This window comes from Mus caroli, unplaced genomic scaffold, assembly GCF_900094665.2.
Source record: "Mus caroli unplaced genomic scaffold, CAROLI_EIJ_v1.1 scaffold_11882_1, whole genome shotgun sequence".
NCBI lineage: Eukaryota > Metazoa > Chordata > Mammalia > Rodentia > Muridae > Mus > Mus caroli.
Genome location: NW_018390536.1, coordinates 15,093 through 42,382, shown reverse-complemented (window position 1 = coordinate 42,382; position 27,290 = coordinate 15,093). Strand labels below are relative to the sequence as shown.

General features: G+C 35.4%; 1 protein-coding gene across 1 annotated transcript in view; it reads left to right on the top strand.

The window, feature by feature from the left end:
- Positions 1 to 5,190: 5,190 nt before the first annotated feature.
- LOC110288695 (vomeronasal type-2 receptor 116-like) overlaps positions 5,191 to 27,290 on the top strand; it is a 33,725-nt gene continuing 11,625 nt past the window's right edge. The window contains 5 exon segments of the mRNA XM_021154975.2: positions 5,191 to 5,773; positions 19,502 to 19,796; positions 20,132 to 20,923; positions 21,622 to 21,837; positions 24,057 to 24,180. Of these exon segments, the coding sequence (XP_021010634.1) occupies positions 5,547 to 5,773; positions 19,502 to 19,796; positions 20,132 to 20,923; positions 21,622 to 21,837; positions 24,057 to 24,180 (1,654 nt within the window). The 5' untranslated portion in view covers positions 5,191 to 5,546.

The following is a 27,290-nucleotide window of genomic DNA, read 5'->3' as shown; positions in this document are numbered from 1 at the left end:
TATGGGTAAATGAGAACATCAAATCCCCAGGAGGTGAGTTTCCGTGAAACTCTTTTCAGCCTGTCAAGCATACTTGACCGGAGTGCCTGGCATTTCTCAGTGTGCATGGCACCTGTTGCTCTACTGGATTTCCAGTCTGGCTACAGTGAATTCTTCACATTCGATATCCCCTCTGCTGTGAGTTTCATCTAAGGTATCAGCAGCTGATTTTTGGTAGCCTCCCCATTTCCAGGTCTCTGGTACAGTTTCTAAACTCCTCCCATCTTCCATACTCCAGCCAGTTGCAGTTTTCCACTTACTCTTACGCATCTGGCTATATCCCCTGTTTCTACCCTCACCTGATGCTGAAAGGACCATCATTCCTGCCCCATCGCTACAACTGCCTAAATACCTCCCATCATCTGCATCCTATGAATATTTTATTCCCCTTTCTAAGTGAAATTTCAAGCATCCTTACTTAGACATTGTATTAGTCACAGTTCTCTAGAGTCACAGAACTTATGGGTAGACTCTATATGGTAAAGGACTTTGTTGATGACTTACAGTCTGCAGTTCAACTCCTAACAATTGTCAGTAGCAGTTGTGAATGGAAGTCTAAGATCTAGCAGTTTCTCTGTCCCACATGGTATGTAGGCAAAGGAGAGAGAGTCGTACTTCTTCGAATGTCTTATGTAGGTCTCCAGCAGAAAATGTAGCCCAGATTAAAGGTGTATGCCACCACACCTTTAATCCCAGATGACCTTGAACTCAGAGATCTCACAGTCTTAGTCTTCTGAAATTCATAGCCACTATGCCTCAAAATCTCCATACGAAGATCCAGGTCAGAAACTTCTATCTCCCAGCCTCCAGATTAGGATCACTGGTGAGTCTTCCAATTATGGATTGTAGTACATTTCAGATATAGTCAAGTTGACAACCACTGAATAACCACTACAGACATCCATTCCTGTTTAGCTTATTTGCATCTGTGGAGTGTTGCAAGGTTGTTTTATGGTTATTATTCACTTAATAGTGACTACATAACATGCATGTCATTTTGGTTCTGTGTTACCTCACTCAGCATGATAGTCCCCAAGTTCTATTGATGTTCCTGCAAATTTCACGATGTCTTTGTTTTTAATCTCTGGATTGTATTCCATTGTGTAGATGAATTATTCTTTCTTAATCCATTTTTCAGTTAAGAACATCTTCATCGTTTCCAGTTTGCTGTGGTAATGTTTATCTTTATTGCTTTCTGTTTATTCTTTTGTAGTCTGCCTTCATAACTCAGGGTTAAGGGATCAGTGAATCATCAAGTCCAGTTGAGTGTCTCCACTGGATTTTGTTTGAGATTGTTTTGTTTTGTTTTGTTTTGTTTTGTTTTGTTTTGTTTTGTTTTGTTTTGGGCTATGTTGCCTCTGAGGTTTTGGTTGTCAATGTTGACTGGGAGATCCTTAAATTGAGTGTGAATTCCTAGAAAGCAGAGGACATTTGAAAACTTAGAGGGCGAGATTATAGAGGCCCGGTTTTGAGGTATAGTTTAATGGGAGTTGTTGAAGATAGCAGGGTCATCAACTGGGTCTGTGGTCCAGAAAATGCTGATTTTTAGAATGGAATTGTAAGTCCTGATTATAGTGTTCACAAATTCATTTTTAATATGTTAACAAAATTTTCATTGCATAAATACACTATAGTTTCTTGTCTATTCACATTTTAAATGAATATCAGTATAGGCACTGAATCCTAGCTTTGTAAATAGAAATATTATAGCAGTGAACATAGACCAGTGAGTGTTCCTAAGTTGTATAAAGAATACTTTGGGCTTGTGATCAGAAATGGTAATCCTCCTTGTATTGTTATAATGTCTTTATGGGCTTTCACTAAACCTTCCACAGTAATGTTGTAATCATTATGTCTATACGAACTGGATAAATATTCTTATATTCCAACAGGCTGCACTCAATGTTTTCTCATCACTGTTTCTGAAGAAGTTATTTCTACAGTGAGGAAATGGAATATTAAGTTGTATTTATTTAGTATTCTCTGATAATTAATAATGCTGAATATTGCAAAGAAATATTTGTTGGCTTTTATGTTTACTAATTTTTATAACTGTCTTTCATTCAATTACAGTAGTTATTGTGAGTAATTTGTTTCAAAAATATTTAGCTTGGACATTTCACTATATATTCTAGATGTGAAACACTCTGTGATATAGACTTTGAAACTCTTTTTCTCATTTCATAGGATGCTTAGTTTTTATGGGAACTGTCTTAGTCAGGGTTTCTATTCCTGCACAAAGATCAAGACCAAGAAGCAGTTGGGGAGGAAAGGGTTTATTCAGCTTACACTTCCATACTGAAGTTCATCAACACGGAAGTCAGGACTGGAACTCAAGCAGGTCAGGGAGTAGGAGATGATGCACAGGCCATGGAGGTATGTACCTTACTGGCTTGCCTCTCTTGGCTTGCTCAGCCTTCTCTCTTATAGAACCACGACTACCAGCCCAGAGATGGTCCCACCCACAAGAGGCCTTTCCTCCTTGATGACTAATTGAGAAAATGCCTTACAGCTGGATCTCGTGGAGGCAGCTCCTGAACTGAAGCTTAAAGAATAAATATTCAGGGAACTCTTTCTTTCTCTACACTATCCTTTGTTTTCTGTGTAGTATTAGGTTGTGAAACTAGGGGTAATTATATTGTGAAAAGGGGAAAAAGGGTAGAATATTGTATCTCCTTTTAGAATAAAAAGATAGCAAAAGTCTGGAATATCAATTTGTGATAAGGATTTTTGGAATATGATTGAAAATATAATGTTATAAAGATCTTATTAGATTAGCAATAATTAATTTAAGATATATTTCTAACTACTTATGTCTTTACTAATTGCACATTAACAAGTTGTTAAATAATGTAGATAAATAACAACAAATGTTTGTTGCCCCCCCCCAATTCCTTTCCCAAGGTCAGTGATTTAGGCAACAAACACAATCCATCAGAACGTTGAAGAAGGTATCTCCTTGATAAAAATGTGATATTTCTCCTTAAGTCTGGAAAGAGCAATGCATGTTCCTTCCATAAATATAGTACTGGTACCTATTGCCATGTCTAAGTCAGTGATTGCTACTAGGAATTATCTATAATTTTCAGGAAGACAGTTTTGGCAAATTAGAATTACCCTTTTCACTGTAACCCATTGAGTGACTATTTTGGTTACTTCACTTTATCTATTTTCATGTTAAGTAGTCTGTCTTCTCATAGACTGTGTCCATGATTAAATGTGTTATTTGAAAATAAAAGAGGTTGAACTTAAAATCCTTATTTTAAATTTCTACACTTATGAGACTACTCTTATAAAATGTTAGTAATAACTAAGAAATTCACTTTGGAAGTCAGTCACCTTACAGATAATCAAATCCTTTAGTGCATTCAGAAGTATCACCATAGCTATGCTCAGAATTGATGCTCTTAATGAGAATTAGCCCAACATTGTCTGTTGTATATGTTTTATAACTTAACCTTAGGATGACTAACAAGGAACAAGCAATGTCTTTTTTTAGAAAGACTTTAGACATACAGGTTGTTCTCACACACTTCAGAGAACTTGAGAATGTGGCATTTAAGATACTTTAGTTTAAAAATGGTTTTTGTGATAGAAAAACACATCAAGTAAGGGAACACTCTGAATCTCCTCAAAAGAAGATGATGGTCAAAAATAAATCTTCATGTGGAGTATGCTACAATGTGTGAAAACTGGTTACTAGGCTATAAAGTGCCCTTTACCCTGACTGATGACAGAACAGAGTACATACTCTTGACAAGCAGGATTCTGGATAGGCAATGACACCACATTTCCTAGACAAGGTGGAAGATTCCCCGAAATTTCTCTTTCACAGTCAGGTCTCCCAGAACTTCTGGGCATGGCTGCCAAAATGAATGCATCCACTGATGCAGATAAATATTTGGATAACTGTCACAGGAGCCAGTAACTTTTTCTTTAAAATAGGCTACTCGGTCTGCACATACTGCTTACTCAGGTAAAAATATTCCATCTCAGGTATTTTGTGGGTTTCAAAAGTTGATTAATGGTGGGCATTCCAAAGTACAATGGTGAACATTAATCAGCAAAGTTCTGATAATATTACCTTAGTCACAAACCCAAAAACTAACATTTCTCTAGGTTGCCTTCTAAGTATAAACTTTAAATGCACTTTTCATTGTAGTAAATACAGCAGGGTTAATACTCCTGCTTGTGGACGTTGTACATCGTGGTGCGGAGCCTAGTGCGCACCACGATGTACAACGTCCACAAGCAGTCTGCAAAGCAAAAGATACCGTCAATAAGACAAAAAGGCCACCAACAGATTGGGAAAGGATCTTTACCTATCCCAAATCGGATAGGGGACTAATATCCAATATATATAACGAACTCAAGACGGTGGACTCCAGAAAATCAAATAACCCCATTAAAAAAATTTCTCTTTCACAGTCAGGTCTCCCAGAACTTCTGGGCATGGCTGCCAAAATGAATGCATCCACTGATGCAGATAAATATTTGGATAACTGTCACAGGAGCCAGTAACTTTTTCTTTAAAATAGGCTACTCGGTCTGCACATACTGCTTACTCAGGTAAAAATATTCCATCTCAGGTATTTTGTGGGTTTCAAAAGTTGATTAATGGTGGGCATTCCAAAGTACAATGGTGAACATTAATCAGCAAAGTTCTGATAATATTACCTTAGTCACAAATCCAAAAACTAACATTTCTCTAGGTTGCTTTCTAAGTATAAACTTTAAATGCACTTTTCATTGTGCTCATTTGACAAAAATCCTTTACAGAACTTTGAACTAAATATGATAGAAGTAATTTGTTGAAAATGGTTAAATACAAATGAACTGAACATTGTAATTGTACTTCTTACTGTGATATTTCTCATAAGCTTTCATATTGTATAAAGTTTACAGATATTAAAAATAAAGTCCATTATTGGGCTAAAAACAGAAGATGTTGAGATCAGCTACATCAATCCATATTGTAAAAACTGGTTTGGAAGATTTTTCCCATATCTCACACTTGTCAGCTTCCACTAAAAGCTTTACAATATATTAATTTTGAGTGGTTATACCTGAAATACTTTCTTTTTAGCCTTTTCCTTTTCACTTAGTTGATCAGCTCTAATGTAAACAGTGGGAATCAACCTAAATTGTTTTTCATATTAAACGTTTCTTGCATCATATGCTTAGCCAATTTATCCCAAGAGAAGATCAACCCAGAGTTCTTGGTGTTTGTAGAGTTTGATGAAGTCAAAGTGCCTTTGGCTACAGAAGAATATGAACAATTATCTTTCTCAACTTGTTTTTCACATGAATAGTGGGCATCAGCAGCAGAGTCTAAAGGAAAGAATAGTTTCAAAATTCCCATTGACATTTTTAATCCCTTAGAGTGATTTGTGTGACAGACTGAGTTATGAACAAATTCAAACATACATGGTCACAAAAACTTGATCCCAGCATATATATACTGGACATTTTGTGATCTACATCAAGCTGACCCATGTATTAATAGGATGTTCTCCTGGATTTTTTGGGGGTGGCTCGTGCAGAATCACAAAGTTTGCTCTGACTTAATTCCTATCAGGGGAAATGTTAGTAAATGTTTCTATTCAATTACTGGACAATTTCAGCATGAAGGAGATGTGATGATTGGTGCATTTTTCCCTGTTCATACTTTCTACACTGAAAAGAGAAAGCCACATTCATTTCTACCATATCAATATGTGGACAATTATGTACAGTAAGTACCTTAATTTTTTTTCTGAGTTCAGAATTCTTATGATTTTGAGGGTGTAGTCATTAAAATTTATTTACTGTTTTTTTTTTTTACCTTGAAAAATTTGCTCTGAGAGTTTCTAAAATCTTTCATCATTTTATTTCCTTTTAGATTATTTTCCTCACTCAAGTGGAAACTTTGACTATTTTCACCTTAATTTCCTTGTTGGATTGCTAACCATTAACTTCTATTTGACATTCTTGTTATGCCACAATGTCTGAATACTTTTCAGTGTTAAGATTTCAAGGAAGAATGACTTATTCTAAGCCTGACCTTGTTGCTCTTAGCATTTTTGAAGTCATGTTAGTGCCTGTGTTATTAGATGATGTCACTTTTCTGTGTTCCTTAGATGTTTCATCTATCTCTTGATTTATTATAAATGTTTGTTTGATAATTTAATTTTTATTGTCAGACAGATTTTCTGTGTTTACCTGTTTATTCCATTGGTTTGCAGGATTTATTCTTATTTTATATATGTGTGTACCAAGACATAGTGGTTATGAGAGTTTCACCTTGGTGTTGTTTATTACTTTGGGTTAAATAATCCACGCTAATGGATAATGTCAGACAGGAATTGCTGATTCACACAGAAGTATTCATATATTTTTCTTAATAAAGTAAATAAGATGATTTATCCAAACCAGACCTTTCTTTTCCAAGAATACCTTCTTATATCTATATGGACATAGATAGTATGTTATGGAAATAGAACTAGAACATTAACAATTCCCTGTTAGTATACAAATAAATGTGTTGGAAATTAATAAGTGGAAAATGATGAAAAGAAATTCATGAAAGATTTTAGAATCTCTAAAAGTGATTTCATTGAAATAGTAATTTAAAACAAAAAAGAGGTGTTAATCTGAATTATGCTCAATGAGACAATATTCTGTGCTGGGAACAATCTTTAGAGTTAGTACTGCATTAAATCAAAGACTGTGGAGGAGAAAAAGTTTTAGATATATATTAAAACTTAATGGTTTATTTCCTTAACAAATATATTTTGAATGTCTAAAATATATCATACATGGTTATATAAAATTTGTTATTTGGATAAATTATTTCATGGTCTTCCTAGTTTTTTAGAGATACATGTGTTAACTCAAAGGAAATCATAATATTTTCTCATATGCACAGTAGTTGGGACAACTTTGGTTGTTAGGTGGGACCTCTTCTACTTCAATATAATTAATGCTCCTTACAAAATCACTGTTCTGGTGCCTTTTCCTCTCAGCTATTCAGGTACCAATGTATATGGGTGTGTGTTTCTCTTTGTTTTGTGCAGCAGGAAATTATTCACTGCAAAGATTCTACTTCCAGATATATGAGCAATTAATGTCTGGTTTAGTCCTTATAAATAAGAGGATTGACTTCTATGAAAGCATTGAATTTGCATAATATCATGAAAACATAAGCTAAATTGATGGCAAAATTCAGTGTCTTTTATTATAATATATTAAGAGCATTTGTTGTATAGAGTTTATCTTGTGAGTATGGAAAATTTTGAATAGAAAAGTGGCTTGCTTTATAGTCAAATTTATGGCACAGTCATTACAAAGTTATTATCCCATTTATTATTTGCATGTGTGTACATACTTTTGACATAGAATACATTTGCAGGTGAAGGTAAAACTGTTTGATCAAATATATATATTTGATCAAATATATATTCGTTTTTACTGTGCATGGCTTGATAAAACTGATGTATCACAAAAATTCAATTCTAGGCAATTTTGTTTTGAATAAACTTTATTTTACTGGAGTTATGAACCATTCTTCAAAATTCTATATATTAAAAGACTAGCCAATTTTCTAGAACATTTCTCATGTGGATAATGCCATTCTGGATTCTCTCTACCATGTTTTCCCTCATATATATTAGTAGTGAACATGGCTCCACTCCTAACTATATTGAGATTCTGACTTGGCATTATAATTGATCTCACTCTTTCTTTGAATTTCAGCAATGCCATTTTTCAGTACAAAAAATTTTGAATCCCAACACAATTCCTTGGATACCTAATTTACTTTATTATTAGATATTTTCTTTATTTGCATTTCAAATGTTATCCCCTTTCCTGGTTACCCCTCTGAAAATCCCCTGTCTCCTTCTTCCCTTGCTCACCAACCTGCTTACTTCAGCTTCCTGGCCCTGGCATTTCTAACTACACTGAGGCATAGAGCCTTCACAGGAACAAGGGCCTCTCATCCCATTGATGACCAAATAGTCTATCCTCTGCTTCATATGCAGCTGGAGCCATGAGTCCCACCTCATCTATTCTGTGGTTGGTGGTTTAGTCCCTGAGACCTCGGAGGGTACTAGTTAGTTCATATTGTTGTTCCTCCTATGGGCCTGCAAATTCCTTCAGCTCCTTGGGTACTTTCTCTAGCTTCTTCATTGGGGGCCCTGTGCTCAGTCCAATGAATGGCTGTGAGTATTTACTTCTTATTTTAATTAACTACAAAAGTTATTCATTGTTGCCTACCCTGTTGTAACTATTGGCCTTCATTCATCCCATTTGCACTTTTCCTTGGCGGTAAAGTCTTTTCAATGAGCTCTCTTTTTTCTGTGTTTATTCTAAGGAAGACATAATCTGCAGAGGTATATTCGATCAAATGTAAAAATACAAACAATAGCAGCCCATAGCATATACTGTAGACTATGTGGCATACGTTTTTTTGACAAGTTCTCACTGTGGTAACAACTGATGGCCCTTTTTTGTCAGCCCTGTAAGGACTATTGTACCATTCATCCCCTAGAGGTGGATGTGTTGTCCAACTAACACATTCACATTCCATAACTAATTAGACAGGTATCAACTGATTTTAGGTAAAATTTTCCTGAGGAAAATTATAACCTTTCCTATAAAAAAATATTATACCTGGGTAAATTATTTCATAGTAGTCCTTAGTTCCTTGCAATTGTGTGTGTGTGTGTGTGTGTGTGTGTGTGTGTGTGTGTGCGTGTGTTGTGCAAGTTTAAGTCCTTCTGGGCAATTAATCAAAATGAGTCCATGACATTAAAATGAGAAGGGAAGTGTATAAGAATTTGTTTAAAGAGAATGTAAGGAGGAAATGACACAATCATTGTATAGTCTCAAGAAAAAAATGATACAAATATTTTTCATTTTCAATATATATTTATTATAATTAATGTTCTTTAAAATTTATGTGTGCAAAAGAGTGTGATCAACTCTGTTTTATTGAAGTTGCCTCTGATCATTGTTTTGTGACTGTAGATTTTGAGTCCTTTTTTCTTTTATTAGTGAGTATTACTTAATTCCTCATATGTGTGGAATTCTCTAAAATAATGTATCTTTAAATTTTATATGTATATATTTAAATATTTAATATTTATACATGAAAAATTGTCATTGACCTTATTTCTCAAATTAAAATTAGTACTTATCAATTCCTGTCCTTTGGACTATACTACTTTATTTCTATTTTTATCTTTCTGCTTTCATTTAAAAGTAATTTCTGAAATTTTTTGTCATTTCTGTTGGTGATATCAAAGATCTTCATTAATCATTTCAGTAAAAAAATGAAATTAATTTTAGAACACATGCATGTATTCCCCCAAAAGAACACTATATTTATTTTCCTAGATATACTTAAGGAGATACAATAAGCAATTTTCATATACTCAGGCTACCAGGTTATTGATCTCGCTTTTTATGTTCAACACCTCTGTTGCTTGCAATCACGTTAATGCTATTATGACTAACTTATTTCTTTCTTTTCGTCTATGTATGTGTCTGTATTTATGTGTGAATATATGAGCCTTTCATGTTTGTACCCATTCAGTCCAGTACTTGTATTGAATTCTCAAAATTTGGATGTTTGTGAGATGCCTAATATTATTGCCAGGAAACAGACTTGGATTCTCTGGAAAAATCAGACCCTTAATTGCTGAACAAGTCCTCCTACACATCATAAAAAATTTCCTTTAAAATCTTAATAATGATAATATATTTACACTTATTAGCAATTTAGTGAATTGATCAAATTCTCAAAAGCACCCACCTAATTAAGAATCTACCCTCTCTGCCCATATATCTAATCCCACACTTTTAAGTTTTCTCAGGAGCCATGAGAGGACAAGCTAATAGCCACCAGGTTATTTTTCTGAAATGTGTTTACTTAAGATTATATCTTTGAGAAAGGTCCAAAAGGCAAGGCCCAGGAATAAATCATTTTAGGAAAGATTCCTGCTGTAAATATGCTTTTCCTCTTTGTATTAAATATATATAACCATCATAAGGTATTTACCCACAATTTAGAGCAGATCTTTGTAGATGCAGGAAAATGTACTGACTTATAGTGGTGCTATATATACAAGTAAATGATTTTTTTTTTTACTTAGTTATTTTCTTTATTTACATTTCAAATCCTAGCCTCTTTCTGGAAATCCCCTAATCTTCCCCCCATCCCCTGTACCCCAACCAACCTACTCCTGCTTCCTGGCCCAGGCATTCCCCTACACTAGGGCATAGAATTTTCACAGGACCAAGGGCTTCTCCTGCCATTCATGACAAACTAGGCCATCCTCAGCTACATATGCAGCTAGAGCCATGAGTCTCTCCATGTGTGTGTTTTCTTTGATTGGTAGTTTATTCCAATGGAGCTCTGGGATTAGTGATTAGTTCAAATTGTTGTTCCTACTAGGGGATTACAAAACCGTTCAGCTCCTTGGGTATTTTCTCTAGCTCTTCAATGGGGATCCCATACTCTGTCCAATGGATGTCTGTGAGCATCGACTTTTGTATTAGTCAGTTACTGGCAGAGCCTCTCAGGAGGCAGCTATATCAGTTTCCTCTAAAAAATATCTTGCTGGCATTTGCAATAGTGTCTGTGTTTGGAAGTTGTAAATGGTATGGATCCCCAGGTGGGGCAGTCTCTGGATGGTCATGCCTTCAGACTCTGCTCTGAACTTTGTCTATGTAACTCCTTCCATGGATATTTTGTTCCCCCTTCTAAGAGTGATTGAAGTGTCCACACTTTGGTTTTCCTTCTTCTTGAGTTTCATGTGATTTGCAAATTGTATCATGGATATTATGAGCTTCTGGGCTAACTTCCACTTATCAGTGAATACATATCATGTGTGTTCTTTTGTGACTGGGTTACCTCACTTAGGATGATATCCTCCAGATCCATCCATATATCTAAGAATTTCATGAATTCATTGTTTGTAATAGGTGAGTAGAATTTCATTGTGTTATTGTACCATATTTTCTGTATCTATTCCTCTGTTGAGGGACATCTGGTTTCTTTTCAGGTTCTTGCTATTATAAATAAGGCTGCTATGAACATAGTGGAACATGTGTCCTTATTACAAGTTGGAGCATCTTATGGGTATATGCCCAGGAGAGGAATTGATGGATCTTCTGGTAGAACTATATTCAATTTTCTGAGCAACTGCCAAACTGATTTCCAGAGTGGTTGGTTGTACCAGCTTACAATCCTATCAGCAATGGAGGAGTGTTCCTCTTTCTCCACATCTTTGCCAGCATCTGCTGTCACCTGAATTTTTGATCTCAGCCATTCTGATGGGTGTGAGGTGGAATCTCAGGGTTGTTTTGATTTGCATTTCCCTGATGATTAAGGATAGTGAACATTTTTCCCCCCTTTAGTTGCTTCTTAGCCATTCAGTATTATTCAGTTGATCATTCTTTGTTTAGCTCTCTACCACATCTTTTAATAGGGTTATTTGGTTTTCTGGAGTCCAACTTCTGAAGTTATTTTCATGTACATTGGACATTAGTCCAATATTGGGTTTAGGATTGGTAAAGATCATTTCCCAATCTGTTGGTTGTCCTTTTTTCTCATTGAAAGTGTCTTTTGCCTTACAGAAGCTTTGCAATTTTATGAGGTCCCATTTGATGATTCTTGATCTTACTGAACAAGCCATTGGTGTTCTGTTCAGGAATGTTTTGCCTGTGCTCATATTTTCAAAGCTCTTCCCCACTTTCTCCTCTATAAGTTTCAATGTCTCTCCTTTTATGTGTAGTTCCTTGATCCACTTAGACTTGAGCTTTGTATAAAAGGAGATAATAATAGATCAATTTTCATTCTTCTACATGCTAACCTCCAGTTGAGCCAGCACCATTTGTTGAAAATGATGTCTTCTTTTGGTTTTAGCTCTTTGTCAAAGGTCAAGTGACTAAAGGTGTGTGTCATTTCTGGGTCTTCAATTCTGTTCCATTGATCTACCTCTTTGTCACTGTACCAGTACAATGCAGTTTTGTTTTATTTTGTTTTTTGGTTTTTGGTTTTTGGTTTTTTTTTCACAATTGCTCCTTAGTACAGCTTGAAGTCGGGGAAAATGATTCCACCAGAGGTTCTTTTACTGTTGAGAATCGTTTTTGCTATCCTTTGCTTTTTGTTATTCCACGTGAATTTTCAAATTCCCCTTTCTAACTCTGTGAAGAATTGATTTGGTATTTTAATGGGGATTGCATTGAATCTGTAGATTGCTTTCCACAAGATAGCCATTTTTAATACATTAATCCTCCAATCCATGAGCGTGGAAGATCTTTCCATCCTCTGAGATCTTCTTAGATTTCTTTCTTCAGAGACTTGAAGTTCTTATCATAGAGACCGTTCACTTTGTTAAGTACAGTCACACCAGGATATGTTATTTTGTTTGTGACTATTTTAAAAAGTGTTGTTTCCATAATTTCTTTCTCAGCCGGTTTATCCTTTGTGTAGAGAAAGGCCACTGATTTGTTTGAGGTAATTTTGTATCCATCTCATTCACTGAAGTTGATTATCAAGTTTAGGAGTTCTCTGGTGGAGTTTTTAGGATCACTTATATATACCATCTTATCTTCTGAAAATAATGATATTTTGACTTCTTCCTCTCCAATTTGTATTCTTCAATCTCCTTTTGTTGTCTAATTGCTCTGGGTAGGACTTCAATCACTATATTGAATAGGTAGAAAGAGAATGGGAAGCCTTGTCTAGTCTCTGATTTTAGTGGGATTTCATCAAGTTTCTCTCCATTTAGTTTGATATTGGCTACTGATTTGCTGTATATTGCATATATTATGTCTAGTTATGTGCTTTGAGTTACTGATCTTTCCAAGACTTTTATCATGAACAGATTTGGAATTTTGTCAAATGCTTTCTCAGCATCTAATGAGCTGATCATTTGGTTTTTGTTCTTGAGTTTGTTTATATAGTGGATTATTTTAATAGATTTCCATATATTGAATCATCCCTGCATCCCTACTTGATCATTATGTTTGATGTGTTCTTGGATTCGGTTCGCACAAGTTTCATTGAGTATTTTTGTCTTGATATGCATAAGGGAAATTGGTCTAAAGTTATCTTTCATTATTGGGTCTTTATGTGGTTTAGGTATCAGACTAATTGTGGCTTCATAGAATGAATTTGGTAGAGTACCTTCCATTTCTATTTTGTTGAATAGTTTGAGGAGTATTGGAATTAGGTCTTCTTTGAAGTTCTGATAGAACTCTGCACTAAACCTATCAGGTCCTGGGAATTTTTTGGATGGGAGACTAGTAATGACTGTTTCTATTTCTTTAGAGAATGTGGGATTGTTTAGATCTTTAATCTGCTGATTTAACTTTGGTACCTGGTATCTGTCTAGAAAATTTTCCATTTCATCCCTGTTTTCAAATTGTGTTGAATATAGGCTTTTGTCATAGGATCTGATAACTTTTCGATTTCCTCAGATTCAGTTGTTATGTCTTCCTTTTCATTTATAAGTTTTTAATTAGGATACTGTTCCTGTGCACTCTAGTTAGTCTGGCTAAGGGTATATCTATCTTGTTGATTTACTCAAAGAACCAGGTTCTAGTTTGGTTGATTCTTTGTAAAGTTCTTTTTGTTTTTATTTTGTGATTTCAGCCATGAGTTTGATTATTTCCTCCTATCTATTCCTCTTGAGCAAATTTGCTTCCTTTTGTTCTAGAGCTTTTTGGTGTGCTGTCAAGCTACTCATGTATGCTCTCTCCAAATTCTTTTTGGAGGCACTCATAGCTATGAGTTTCCTCTTAGGAATGCTTTTATTGTGTCCCATAAGTTTGTATATGTTGTGGCTTCATGTTCATTAAACTCTAAAAATTCTTTAATTTCTTTCTCTATTTCTTCTTTGACCAAGTATCATTGAGTAGAATGTTGTTCAACTTCCACATGTATGTGGGTTTTCTATTGCATATGTTGTTATTGAAGATCAGCCTTAGTCTGTGTTGATCTGATAGGATACATGAGATAGTTTAAATGCTTTTGTATGTAGAGGCCTGTTTTATGACCGATTATATGATCAATTTGGGGGAAGGTACCATGAGGTGCTGAGAAAAAGGTATATCCTTTTGTTTTAGGATAAAATGTTCTATAAATATCCGTTAAATCCATTTGTTCCATAACTTCTGTTAGTTTTACTGAATCTCTGTTTAGTTTCAGTTTCCAGGATCTGTCCATTGATGAGAGTAGGGTGTTGAGGTTTCCCACTACTATTGTGTGCCGTGCAGATTATGTTTTGAGCTTTATTAAAGTTTCTTTAATGAATATGGATGCCCTTGCATTTGGAGCATAGATGTTCAGTATTGAGAGTTCATCTTGGTAATTTTACTTTTGAAAAGTTGTTGTTGTTTCCTGATATTTTTGTTGTTAGGATTGGAATTTTGTTCATGTGGCTATCTTCTTTTAGGTTTGTTGAAAGATTACTTTCTTGGTTTTCCTAGGGCATAGTTTCCCTCCTTGTGTTGTTTTTTTCCCTTTAATTATCCTTTGAACAGATGGATTTGTAGAAAGATATTGTGTAAATTTGTTTTGTCATAATATACCTTGTTTTCTTTAGCTATGGTAATTGAGTGTTTTGCTGAATATTTTACCATATGCTGGCATTTGTACTCTCTTAGATTCTGTATGACATCTGTTTAAGATCTTCTGGCTTTCATAGTCTCTGGGGGAGAAATCAGGTGTAATTCTTATAGGTCTGCATTTATATGTTACTTGACCTTTTTCCGTTACTGCTTTTAATATTCTTTTTCTTTTTCTGTTTTGTTTTGTGCATTTGGTGTTTTGATTATTATGTGACAGGAGGAATTTGTTTTCTGGTCCAAACTATTTGGAGTTCTGTAGGCTTCTTTTATTTTGATGGGCATCTCTTTCTTTAGGTTGGTCAAGTTTTTTTCCATAATTTTGTTGAAGATATTTTCTGGCCCTTTAAGTTAGAAATCTTCCTTCTCATCTATACCTATTATCCCTAGGTTTGGTCTTCTCATTGTGTCCTGTATTTCCAGGATACTTTGAGTTAGGAACATTTTGCATTTCATTTTTTCTTGGATTGTTGTGTCAATGCTTTCTATAGTATTTACTCTACCTGAAATTCTCTCTTCTATCTCTTGTATTCTCTTGGTGATCCTAACATGTATGGCTCCTGACTTCTTTTCTAGGTTTTCTATTTCCAGAGTTGTCTCCACTTGTGATTTATTTATTGTTTCTAATTCCATTTTTAGTTCCTGGGTGGTTTTGTTCAATTCTTTCACCTGTTTGGCTTTGTTCTCCTGTATTTTTTTTTAAGGGAGTTACTTATGTCCTTCTTATAGTCCTCCATCATCATCATGAGAAGTGACTTTATATCCATATTTTGCTTACCTATTGTGATGGTGTATCCAGGACTTGCTATCGTGGCAGAGTTGGGTTCTGATGATGCCAAGTAACCTTGGTTTCTGTTGCTTTTTTCTTATGCTTGCCTCCTACCATCTTGTTATCTCAAGTGCTCCCTGCCCTGGATATGTCTGATTGGAGCCTGTCCTTCCTGTAATCCCAGTTGAGTTAGAACTTCTCAAAGTCCAGCTTTCTTTGTGATTCTGTGATTCTGGCATCCTGTGATGCTGAGATTTTGAGTGTGTCACAATTCTTGGCAGTCAAGCTTCCTCTGAGACCCTAATATCCTGTTGTGTCCAAGCTCCTTGGATCCTGAGATCCTGAGATCCTAACACCCTGAGTGTGTTAGAGCACCTGGAAATGGTACCTCCTCTGGGGACTGTGGGGCTGTCCACTGAGTTCGAAACGAAGGTAGACCAGCACCAACTGGAGGGAACCTGAGCCACTGATCAGACAGTCTTCCTGTGTCTGTGCTACATCTGTCCACAAGCACTCCTGGTTCTGTTGGAACAGATATTGTGTTCTACTCACCAGTGATCCTAAGATCCTGGATGTGGTAGAGCACCTGTATGGTGCACAGTCCTCAAGAGACCGTGGGACTGTTCAGAGGGTTGCGGCTCAATGTGGCCTGGCATTAGTGCCAGCCTGAAGGATCCTGAGCCACTGACAGGGCAGAGTTCTTGTGTCTGTGCTACAGCTGTTCCCAGGTGCCCCATATTGTACTGGAATAGTTGTTGTGTTCCACTCACCTGTGATTCTTAAGATCCTGGGTGTGCTAGGGAGCCTATGGGGTGGAGAGTCATCTGGAGACTCAGGTACTATCCAACAAGTACGGGGCCAAGATGGCCTGGCACTGGTGCCAACTGGAAGGAAACAATTTTTTAGTTCTTAATGATGAGCCTATAAGAATTTTTTATGTTATATTGGTGTTTATTAATTTTTTTAAATAGTGGGACTCCAATTATGTCATTTTTAGATAGTCAAAAATGCAAAGAGAACTCTGACAGTCTCCCATGTGACACCAGTTAATTGCTTCTAGATAGTAACCGGACTTTCTCATACTCAGAGCACATTCCAAGAGGTTGTAAAACAATTAAACAAAGGTCATAAAAAGGGAACCATGATTTATTATAGGTGCTAGGAAAAAGATATTATATTGACTGAATTTATCTATACATAACTTCACTAATAACTTAATTTTGGTTTTTAACTTTCAATGAACCTCTGGAGCTGTGACAGATGATGAATGTTTAGACAGATAATTACTCCTAATGGATATGCATATAAACATTCTTTGTTATAAACCTCTATTTCAATTAATTATTTGATTTTATGTGTGAAATTGTGATGAAGTTTTTACCCAGTAATCATGTACTTTGAAAGATATATATGTGCTGAGGACAAAGAGAAGAGTCAGAGGAACTGAGCTGAGGAGAATTTTTTTTTTTTTGAAAGAACACTTCTTCCACAAAGAGGAGAAGGAAAAATATTTTATTTTCAATTACCCGAATTGGGATCTTTCTTCTTTTCTGTATTTTCTTAGATAACTTTCTTCACAAACTATTTACAACTTAGAAATAAACTTGATAATTACTTTTCAAAGTGTCCCTTTTTCTCCCTGAGACACACACACACACACACACACANTATATATATATATATATATATATATATATATATATATGAATGAATCAAATACTACAGTTTTAATCAGGCTCTAAGAACAATGCTTATTCCTCTACATATGTATATGAACTCAAAAAGAGTTATCTAAGATGTCTGTAAAAAAAGAGGAGAATGAAAGAGTTAAAATATGAAATGTTTATGGAAATGGGGAACGGTTTGAAAACACAACTCACTAAAAATGACAAAGGAGGTTCTAGTAAAAATAGCAGCTGCAACTCTAAAAGAATGGAGATTCTTGCTAGGTAGAGAGACAAATACACAATGTTTGCTAATATAATCCAGAAAGCAAAAATATACTACACCTTGGCAAGGAATGGCCCCATAGACAGTTCTGTTCAGATGTTTTGACCATATTATATGGCACTATTAGGATATGTGTCCTTGTTATAGTAGACATGGACTTATTAGAGGAAGTGTGTTACTCTGTTGGTGGTGCTACAGTCTAAGAAAAACAACCCTAGCCAGTGTGTCTCAGTTTCTACCTTTGCTGCCTGTGGATTAAGATGTAACATCCTGAGATAAATTTTGAAGACCATTTCTACAGGTGTATTTCATGGTTCCCAACATGAGGATAATAGACTCTGATATTGTAAGCTAGACTCAGTAAAATGTTTTCCTTTATGAGAGTGACCATGCTCATTGTGTCTCCTCACAACAATAAAACCCTAAGAAGAATTCCCTCTTATTTAGCGTTTGGAATTAATGCTGAACATCATTTTTCTTGCTGGTGTCTTGATTCACGTGAACATTCACAGTTCATTGCATACTTTTATTTTTAATGTAAGATCATAAATATAACTTCCCTCTTATCCAGAGAATTCATTGTTTCACTGAGGTTTAGCTAACCACTAGTTCTTAGTTTCTTTCCTCTGCTTTTGACCAACATTTTTAAGCAGTGTTGGAGAAGAAATATATATATATACAATGAAACTCTAATGAAGTCTTGTTTTGTTTTGTTTTTGTGATCAACTCACTTTGACAGAAAAATTAAGTGACAATCTTTTGTCAGTGTAGATTTGGCACCATTCACAGTACTATATATATATATATATAGTACTGTGAATTTTTGTAGAAAAACTTTTGTAGAAAAACATATATATATATGTTTTTCTACAAAGGTTTTCTATATATTTGTAGAAAATTTTCTACAAAAGTTTTCTATATATTTGTAGAAAAACATATATATATGTGTGTGTATATATATATATATATATATATATATATTTCAACAAAAGTTGTTATTAAGTAAAGGAAGAGATGTTTTGGAGTAGAACACTCCAAGTGTGAGGAATTCAGTTCATACTTCCCAAAAGAATATCAGTACATGCCTGTAATCCAGTAACCATATGGAGGCTAGGAGAGAGAAACAAGAGAATATCTATAGGTTTGCTTTGTAGAGATCTAGGAGGTTTGCTTTGTAGAGATCTAGGCATATGTGATAAGAAAATAAAGAAATCCAGCAGGTAGATATGCTAGAGAAAGACTTTATTCCCAGTAGGCTAGAAAAGAGACAGATGGGTATTTCTGAGTTCAAGATTTGCCTGATATACAGAAAAACTCACAGTCAAGTCATAGGCACTGTGTTTTTGAGTAAGCCAATGAAGACACTGAGCACCAATTGAATGAAATTCACAAATGCATAAATACATAAATATATAAAATATAAATAAAATATAATATAAAAAATGTATATATCTAGGAATCAACCTGGAGTTTCCTTGACTTCAAATCATTCCTTCTGTACTCCATACAACTGTACATACTGAGTCATGCATGCACACAGTCACACATAAAATTACCATAAATAGACATAATGACAAAAATTCCAAGGGCATGTTGCTGCCTTCATTTAATCTCATCTATCAGATACAGAAGCAGGCTTTTCTATGGTTGTTCTATGACACTAGCTTTTCCATGCTGCCATATTCAAAAAATTATATTAGAGAAATACCTACAATGGCCACATGCAATGTAATAAACTTCAGAATATCATTTAATTTAATTAAGATGCTGTATTTAAAATTACATTGGGTTGATAGTTAAAGAGTGGGTTTTTATATACATTCCAACAGATATGCTATTTGTGGTCAAATGATTCCTAACCTGTAAACAGAATGTGTAAAGAATCAAACTATGAAATATGAATAGCATATGCTTCAGGATTCATAAATAATGAATAGTAATGATAAAAGGTTTTGCTTAAACCTAACATATTTACCTAATCTAGTTCATCTATTCTTGGTGAAGAAATTAAATTACATGGTTTATATAATCAAGGTTGAAGTATAAAGTTTATTGTACTAAATATGTAGATGGTTTTTGCTGTATATGATCATCTGCTTACATGTTTCTATGCGATTTACACAGGTATAACTTCAAGAACTATCAGTATATTCTGGCTCTGCTATTTGCCATTGAGGAGATCAACAGGAACCCCAATATATTACCCAACATATCTCTTGGATTTGATTTCTACAATAATGACTACACTGAAAAATTAATTCTTAAATTTACTTGTCGTTGGCTCACAGCCCATGTAAAGAGAGTGATGATACCTAATTACACTTGTAAAAAGAGAAATCTCATTGCTGCACTCACAGGATCATCATGGATAACATCTGCCCGAATAGGGACATTGCTTCAACTCTTTAAATTTCCACAGGTGAGAAAATTTGGATTGTGGGAACTGACAGTCAGTTCTCTTTGTTCATATTATAGGAATCTTTAAACCGAAAGTGTGATTGATCAATTATCCAAACAAAAAAGTACGATACAGACACAAGGAGATCAATCTATAAATCTCTTGCTTATAAGAAAAGTTTGGTATACTAAATAAAACTGCATAGGTCCTTGAAACTTACAGGCATAACAGAAATTTCTGTAAAAGGTTTTAAATTTAATCTTCCTTTAAAAGGTTCTTCTGTTATCATCTATTGATTCAGGAAGGAAATTTTGTTTGATATTAATATTCTTTCTCTTCTTTCCAATTTGCTTCAGATTACCTTTGGATCTTATGATACAATATTGAGTGACCATGGTCAGTACTCTTCTCTCTACCAGATGGCCTCCAAGGACACTTCTCTTACACTTGCCATTGTTTCTTTGATGGTTCATTTTAGGTGGACTTGGGTTGGTCTCATCCTCCCTGATAACCACAAGGGAAATAAAATTCTATCTGATTTTAGGGAGGAGATGGAGAGGAACAGCATATGTATAGCTTTTGTAAAAATGATCCCAGCCACAGTGACCACATATTTTACCAGATTATGGGAAAATATGGATGAGACAAATGTAATAATTATTTATGGTGACATTGATTGTCTACAAGGTCTAATGAGAAATATTGGTCAAAGGATCTTGACATGGATTGTCTGGGTCATGAACATTGAACATACTATTGCTCATGGTTCTGACTATTTCATGTTAGACTCATTCCATGGAAGCCTAATTTTTAAGCACAATTATAGAGAGAATTTAGAGTTTACCAAATTTATTCAAACAGTTAATCCTAATAAATACCCTGAAGACATTTATCTTCCTAAGTTTTGGAATTACTTCTTCAAGTGCTCATTTTCTGACACTAGTTGTCAAGTTTTGGAAAAATGTCAAACCAATGCTTCTTTGGATGTATTACCTAGTTACATATTTGATGTTGTCATGAGGGAAGAGAGCACAAATATTTACAATGGTGTATATGCTCTGGCTCACAGCCTCCATCAGATGAGACTTCAGCTACTTCAAATGCAACCATTTAAAAATGGAGAAGGGATGGTATTCTTTCCATGGCAGGTAATAATCTTTCTACAGTATTTTATTGTCAACACTCTGACATATGAAATTTGCAACAACACCAATTAAGTATTGTAAACTTCAGGTTACCTTGTCTACAATCAATGGATTGTTAGTGTTTCAAAGCTTACCTAGAAGTCAAGATAGTTTCAAGTGTATGATGTTGTGATACCAAGAGTATATATGCTTAGTCACAATCAAGCTCTTGTGATCAATATCTAGCTATACAATCTTTTTATGGAAATAGTTGCAATTAAAAATTCATTGCTTTATATATTTGTTATCAGAGATACTATAACTGGGACACTTAAGTGAATCAATGATAGCTGTTCTATAACAAATTAAAGTCTTTTAATTAATTTCTAGAAATCAGGATACTCATTTTATACAGTGGAGTTCTGAATAAATTTTAGAAGCCACTAGTTCTTGCTAGGTTTCAAGAATGTTGATGTTTTCATAGAACAGTAATGACTGACTGCTTACTTGAGCTTGTTTCAAAGATTTCACTTGAAGATTAATAATAATTCAGAAACAGAATGGTGTTCTGAACATGCAGGTTTTCACTTAGTCATCAGTAATTGAATCTTCATTATGTTGATGTTCACAAAAGAAATTAAGAACAATAACACACATACCAAAACCTCCATTTTTTACTGCACCTTGGGCACAATGTAATATAAATTATGTTTCTCTTTCAGCTTAACACTTTCCTCAGGGACATTGAAGTGAGAGACAAAAGGAGATTAGATTTGAGACAGACAAAAGATGAAGAATATGACATTCTTAACCTGTGGAATTTACCAAAGGGTCTTGGACTAAAAGTGAAAATAGGATCCTTTTCTGCAAATGCTCCCCAGGGTCAACAGTTGTCTTTATCTGAACAGATGATACAATGGCCAGCAATATTTTCAGAGGTGTGTTATGTATTATCTAAATGCTTTATGCTTATATTACTAACACAATTAGGTTTTCTGATATAATGACGAGTGACTCAAGTTCCATTATACTTGGAGTACCAGTATAAAATACAATAAATCAAAAATAGTATACTGGCTTTTGATATTTCTTGACTCAGATCAATGGAAGTATACAATGTTCAACAAGTCCCCCATTTTCAACTTCTATGAGGATTAGGTTTCCTCCATTTTTCACAAACAATGAATGGGGCCCATGGTAAAATGAAATTTTCATCTCTGAATGACTCATGTGTTAATGTACTGGAAAAAAATCTCTCATTTGGCATCAATATTATAAAATATATCCAATTTAGCTTTATTGTATGTTCAAAAACTATGACCAAAAATGACTTTTATAAGGAAGACTATATTTTATTTTATGGTTCTATTTGTATCAGAGTCTCCCAAGAATAGAAACATGATAACAGGTGTTCATACTGGAGACAGGCAAAGGAAGCAAAAAGAAAACATTTCTATCCACATGAATTAAAAGTAAATAAAATTAGAAATCTGCAATTGAGTTAATATTTCAATTTTTCAATACCCCACCACTTTGCCATAATTTTACCAGGAAGCCTGAATCCCCTACAGTTTCAACAACTTCTCATATAATGTCACCAAATAGAACATAAGCACTCAAATTCTTTAGCATTTGTGGAATTTTTCTTTCAAAATACAATATAATAACACCCTTAGCATCCCTTAATTGTCCTTTGATTCTCAATATGTCCTATGTCATCTAATATTTACTAATAATTTGTAAGAACTTACAGAACTATTGAGGCGGCAGTGCATTATGCTTGAAAATGCATGATTTTCACATGTAAGAGGTGCTGATGATATAATATCCTCTGAATGCAGGAAGCAATGAATACTGCTGCTCTGTTCTATCTTGTCTGCTATTGTGACATTTAAAATTTAACTGAACCTTTTAACCTTAGCTAAATTTTTTGGTATATTTCTTACTACAAAATATATGTTTATTTGCTTCCATGTTAATTATAAATCCTCTCAAGTTGACATTTAAGAATCACAATAATAGTGGAAGTTGAGATGTCCAACCCAGGTATCAGAAAGTAAAAAGATATTGTTAGACTAAATAGACCCCATGGACTCTTATATCATGTTTCTAATCACTAATGTTTCACAAAGTTATACTTAACTCATTAATCCCAAATTTTTTAACACTATGATAATTCTCAGACTAAAATTTAAACACATTTGCCTTCTCAAGGCCATGATCTTTTATTTCTTTTTTAAAATTTCTTTTTAAAAATCTTTATTGGTTTTTTTATTATGCTCCTCTCAACCCTATCCCATTCCTGCCTCACTTCCCTAGCTAGCATTTCCCTATGCTGGGCATCAAGCCATCAGAGGACCAAGGTCATCCCGTCCTGTTGATGCCAGATAAGTACATCCTCTGGTACATATGCTGCTGTAGCCATGGATCCCTCCATATGCATTCTTTGGCTGGTGATTTAGTCACTGGCATCTCTGGTGTTTCTGGTTGCTTAAAATTCTTGTTCTTATGATGGGGTTGCTAAACCCTTCACACCCTTCTGTCCTTTCCCTAACTCCTCCATTCAGGTCCCTGTGCTGAGTCAGATGATTGGCTGTAAGCATCCTCATCTGTATTGGTAAGACACCGGCATAATCTCTCAAGAGACAGCTATGTCTGACTCATGTCAGCAAGCACTTCTTGGCATCCTCAATAGTGTCTCTGTTTGGTGACTGTATATGGGATGAATACCCAGGTAGGGCAGTCTTTGGATAACATATACTTCAGTCTCTGCTCCATTCTTTGTCCTGTCCATTTCTTTAGATAGTATCAATTCTGGGTTAAATTTTTTGAAAGTTTTGATTGGCCCTATCCCTCAAGTGGGGGCCTTCCCCAACCTATTAATATTTTCTCTACAGCTTCTTTATTCCCATTTATGGGTATTTCAGCTAATGTCATTCCAGATGGATCCTGGGAATCTCTTGATTTTCTGACATCTGGTGCTTTCTGGTGGCTACCCCCAGTTTCCCCTACCCCGTTACAAAAATAATTCTTTTAAATAACTCTTGGTGTTAAAATCAGTACTTCACCTTTCAGTTTTAAGACTTTAAAGAACTCCATTTTTATGATTTTTCATAAAACCCTAAGCATTAGATAACATTCTTTTCATTCTTCTCAGATCCCTCAGTCTGTGTGCAGTGAGAGTTGTAGGCCTGGATTCAGGACAGTAACTCTGCAGGGCAAAGCCATCTGCTGCTACAAGTGTACTCCTTGTGCAGACAATGAGGTTTCTAATGAGACAGGTAAATGAAGTTTTATGGAAAACTTCTTATTTCTCCAATGGATTCCACAATGTGGTAGCAAATGACAAAGATTTGCGTATAACTCTGATATTAACATTTTATTTTGTTTGTAAAGGAATTTAAATGTTGTAGTTCATCACCATCCCATTGAAATAGCTCAATACAGCCATTACAAATCATTCTTAATTTATATCTTTAATCCTGTGACATTATTAAAATTGGAATATAAAATATATTCCCGTGTACTTTTCATTTCACTGTGCCTTTTAACATGTATTAATACATTATCAAAGATAGTTTTTCATTGATTTTTTTTATTATTGGGTACTTATTTCATTTACATTTCCAATGCTATCCCAAAAGTCCCCCACACCCTCCCACACCCACTGCCCCATCCACCCACTCTCAACTCTTGGCCCTGGCATTCACCTGTACTGAGGCATATAAAATCAGCATGACCAATGGGCCTCTTTTTCCACTGATGGACGACCAGGCCATCTTGATACATATGCAGCTACAGAGACGAGCTATGGGGGTGGGGGGTACTGGTGAGGTTATATTGTTGTTCCACCTATAGGGTTGCAGATTCCCCCAGCTCCCTGGGTACTTCCTCCAGCTCCACCATTGGGGGCCCTGTGATCCATCCAATAGCTGACTGTGAGCATCCACTTCTGTGTTTGCTAGGCCCCAGCATAGTCTCACATGAGAGAGCTATATCAGGGTCCTTTCAGCAAAATCTTGCTAGTGTATGCAATGGTGTCAGCGTTTTGAGGCTGATTATGGGATGGATCTCTGGGTATGGCAGTCTCTAGATGGTCCATCCTTTCGTCTCAGCTCCAAACTCTGTCTCTGTAGATCCTTTCATGGGTGCCTTGCTCCCAATTCCAAGAAGGGGCAAAGTATCCATACCTTGGTCTTCATTCTTCCTGAGCTTCATGTGTTTTGCAATTTGAATCTTATATCTTGGGCATTCTAAGTTTCTGGGCTAATATCCGCGTATCAGTGAGTACATATCATGTGAGTTCTTTTGTGATTGAGTTACCTCACTGAGGATGATGCCCTCCAGGTCCATTCTTTCCCTAGGAATTTCATAAATTCATTCTTTTTAATAACTGAGTAGTACTTCATTGTGTAAATGTACTACATTTTCTGTAACCATTCCTCTGTTGAGGGGCATCTGGGTTTTTTCCAGGTTCTGACTATTATAAATAAGGCTGCTATGAACATAGTGTAGCATGTGTCCTTCTTACTGGTTGCAACATCTTCTGGATATACGTCCAGGAGAGGTACTGCAAGATCCTCCTATAGTACTATGTCCAATTTTTTGAGGAACCACCAGACTGATTTCCAGAGGGTTTGTACAAGCTTGCAATCCCACCATCAATGGAGGAGTGTTCCTCTTTCTTCACATCCTCGCCAGCATCCGCTGTCACCTGAATTTTTGATATTACCCATTCTGACTGGTGTGAGTTGGTATCTCAGGGTTGTTTTGATTTGCATTTCACTGATGATTGAGGATGCTGAACATTTTTTTCAGGTGCTTCTCACCCATTTGGTATATCTCAGGTGAGAATTCTTTGTTTAGCTCTAAGCCCCATTTTTTAATGGGGTTATTTGATTTTCTGGAGTCCACCTTCTTGAGTTCTTTATATATATTGGATATTAGTCCCCTATCTGATTTAGGATAGGTAAAGTTCCTTTCCCCATCTTTTGGTGGCATTTTTGTCTTATTGATGGTGTCTTTTGCCTTACAAGCCATTACTGTTCTATTCAGGAATTTTTTCCCCTGTGCCAATATCTTCAAGGCTTTTCCCCACTTTCTCCTCTATACGTTTCAGTGTCTCTGGTTTTATGTGGAGTTCCTTAATCCACGTAGATTTGACATTAGTACAGGAGATAGGAATGGATCAATTCCCATTGTTCTACATGATAAACTCCAGTTTTGCCAGCACCATTTGTTGAAAATGCTGTCTTCTTTTCCATTGGATGGTTTTAGTTCCCTTGTCAAAGATCAAGTGACCATAGGTTTGTGGGTTTCATTTCTGGGTCTGCAATTCTATTCCATTGTTCTCCTTGTCTGTTGCAATGCCAGTATCGTACAGTATTTTATAAAAATTGCTATGTAGTTCAGCTTTAGGTCAGGCATGGTGATTCCACCAGAGGTTCTTTTCTCCTTGAGAAGAGTTTTTGCTATCCTAGGTTTTTTGGTATTCCAGATAAATTTGCAGATTTCCCTTTCTAATTCGTTGAAGAATTGATTTGGAATTTTGATGGGGATTGCATTGACTCTGTAGATTGCTTTTGGCAAGAGAGGCATTTTTACTATATTGATCCTGCCAATCCATGAGCATGGGAGTTCTTTTCATCTTCTGAGATCTTCTTAACTTCTTTCTCTAGAGACTTGAAGTTCTTATCATACAAATCTTTCACTTCCTTAGTTAGAGTCACCCCAAGGTATTTTATATTTTTTGTGACTATTGAGAAGGGTGTTGTTTAACTAATTTCTTTCTCAGCCTGTTTATCCTTTGTGTAGAGAAAAGCCGTTGACTTGTTTGAGGTAATTTTATATCCAGATACCTCAGTGAACCTGTTTATCAGGTTTAGGAGTTGTCTGGTGGAATTTTTAGGGTCACTTATATATACTAACATATCATCTGCAAAATGTGAATCTTTCACTTCTTCCTTTCCGATATATATCCCCTTGATCTCCTTTTGTTGTCAAATTGCTCTGGCTAGGACTTCAAGTACAATGTTAAATAGATAGGGAGAAAATGGGCAGCCTTCTCTAGTCCCTGATTTTAGTGGGATTGCTTCCAACTTCGCACCATTTACTTTGATGTTGGCTACTGGCTTGCTGTAGATTGTTTTTATCATGTTTAGGTATGGGCCTTGAATTCCTGATCTTTCCAAGACTTTTATCAAGAATGAATGATGTATTTTGTCAATTGCTTTCTCCGCATCTAACGAGATGATCAGGTGGATTTTGTCTTTGAGTTTGTTTATATAATGGATTACTTTGATGGATTTCCATATATTAAACCATCCCTGCATCCCTGGAATGAAACCTACTTGGTCAGGATGGATGATTGTTTGGATGTGGTCTTGGATTC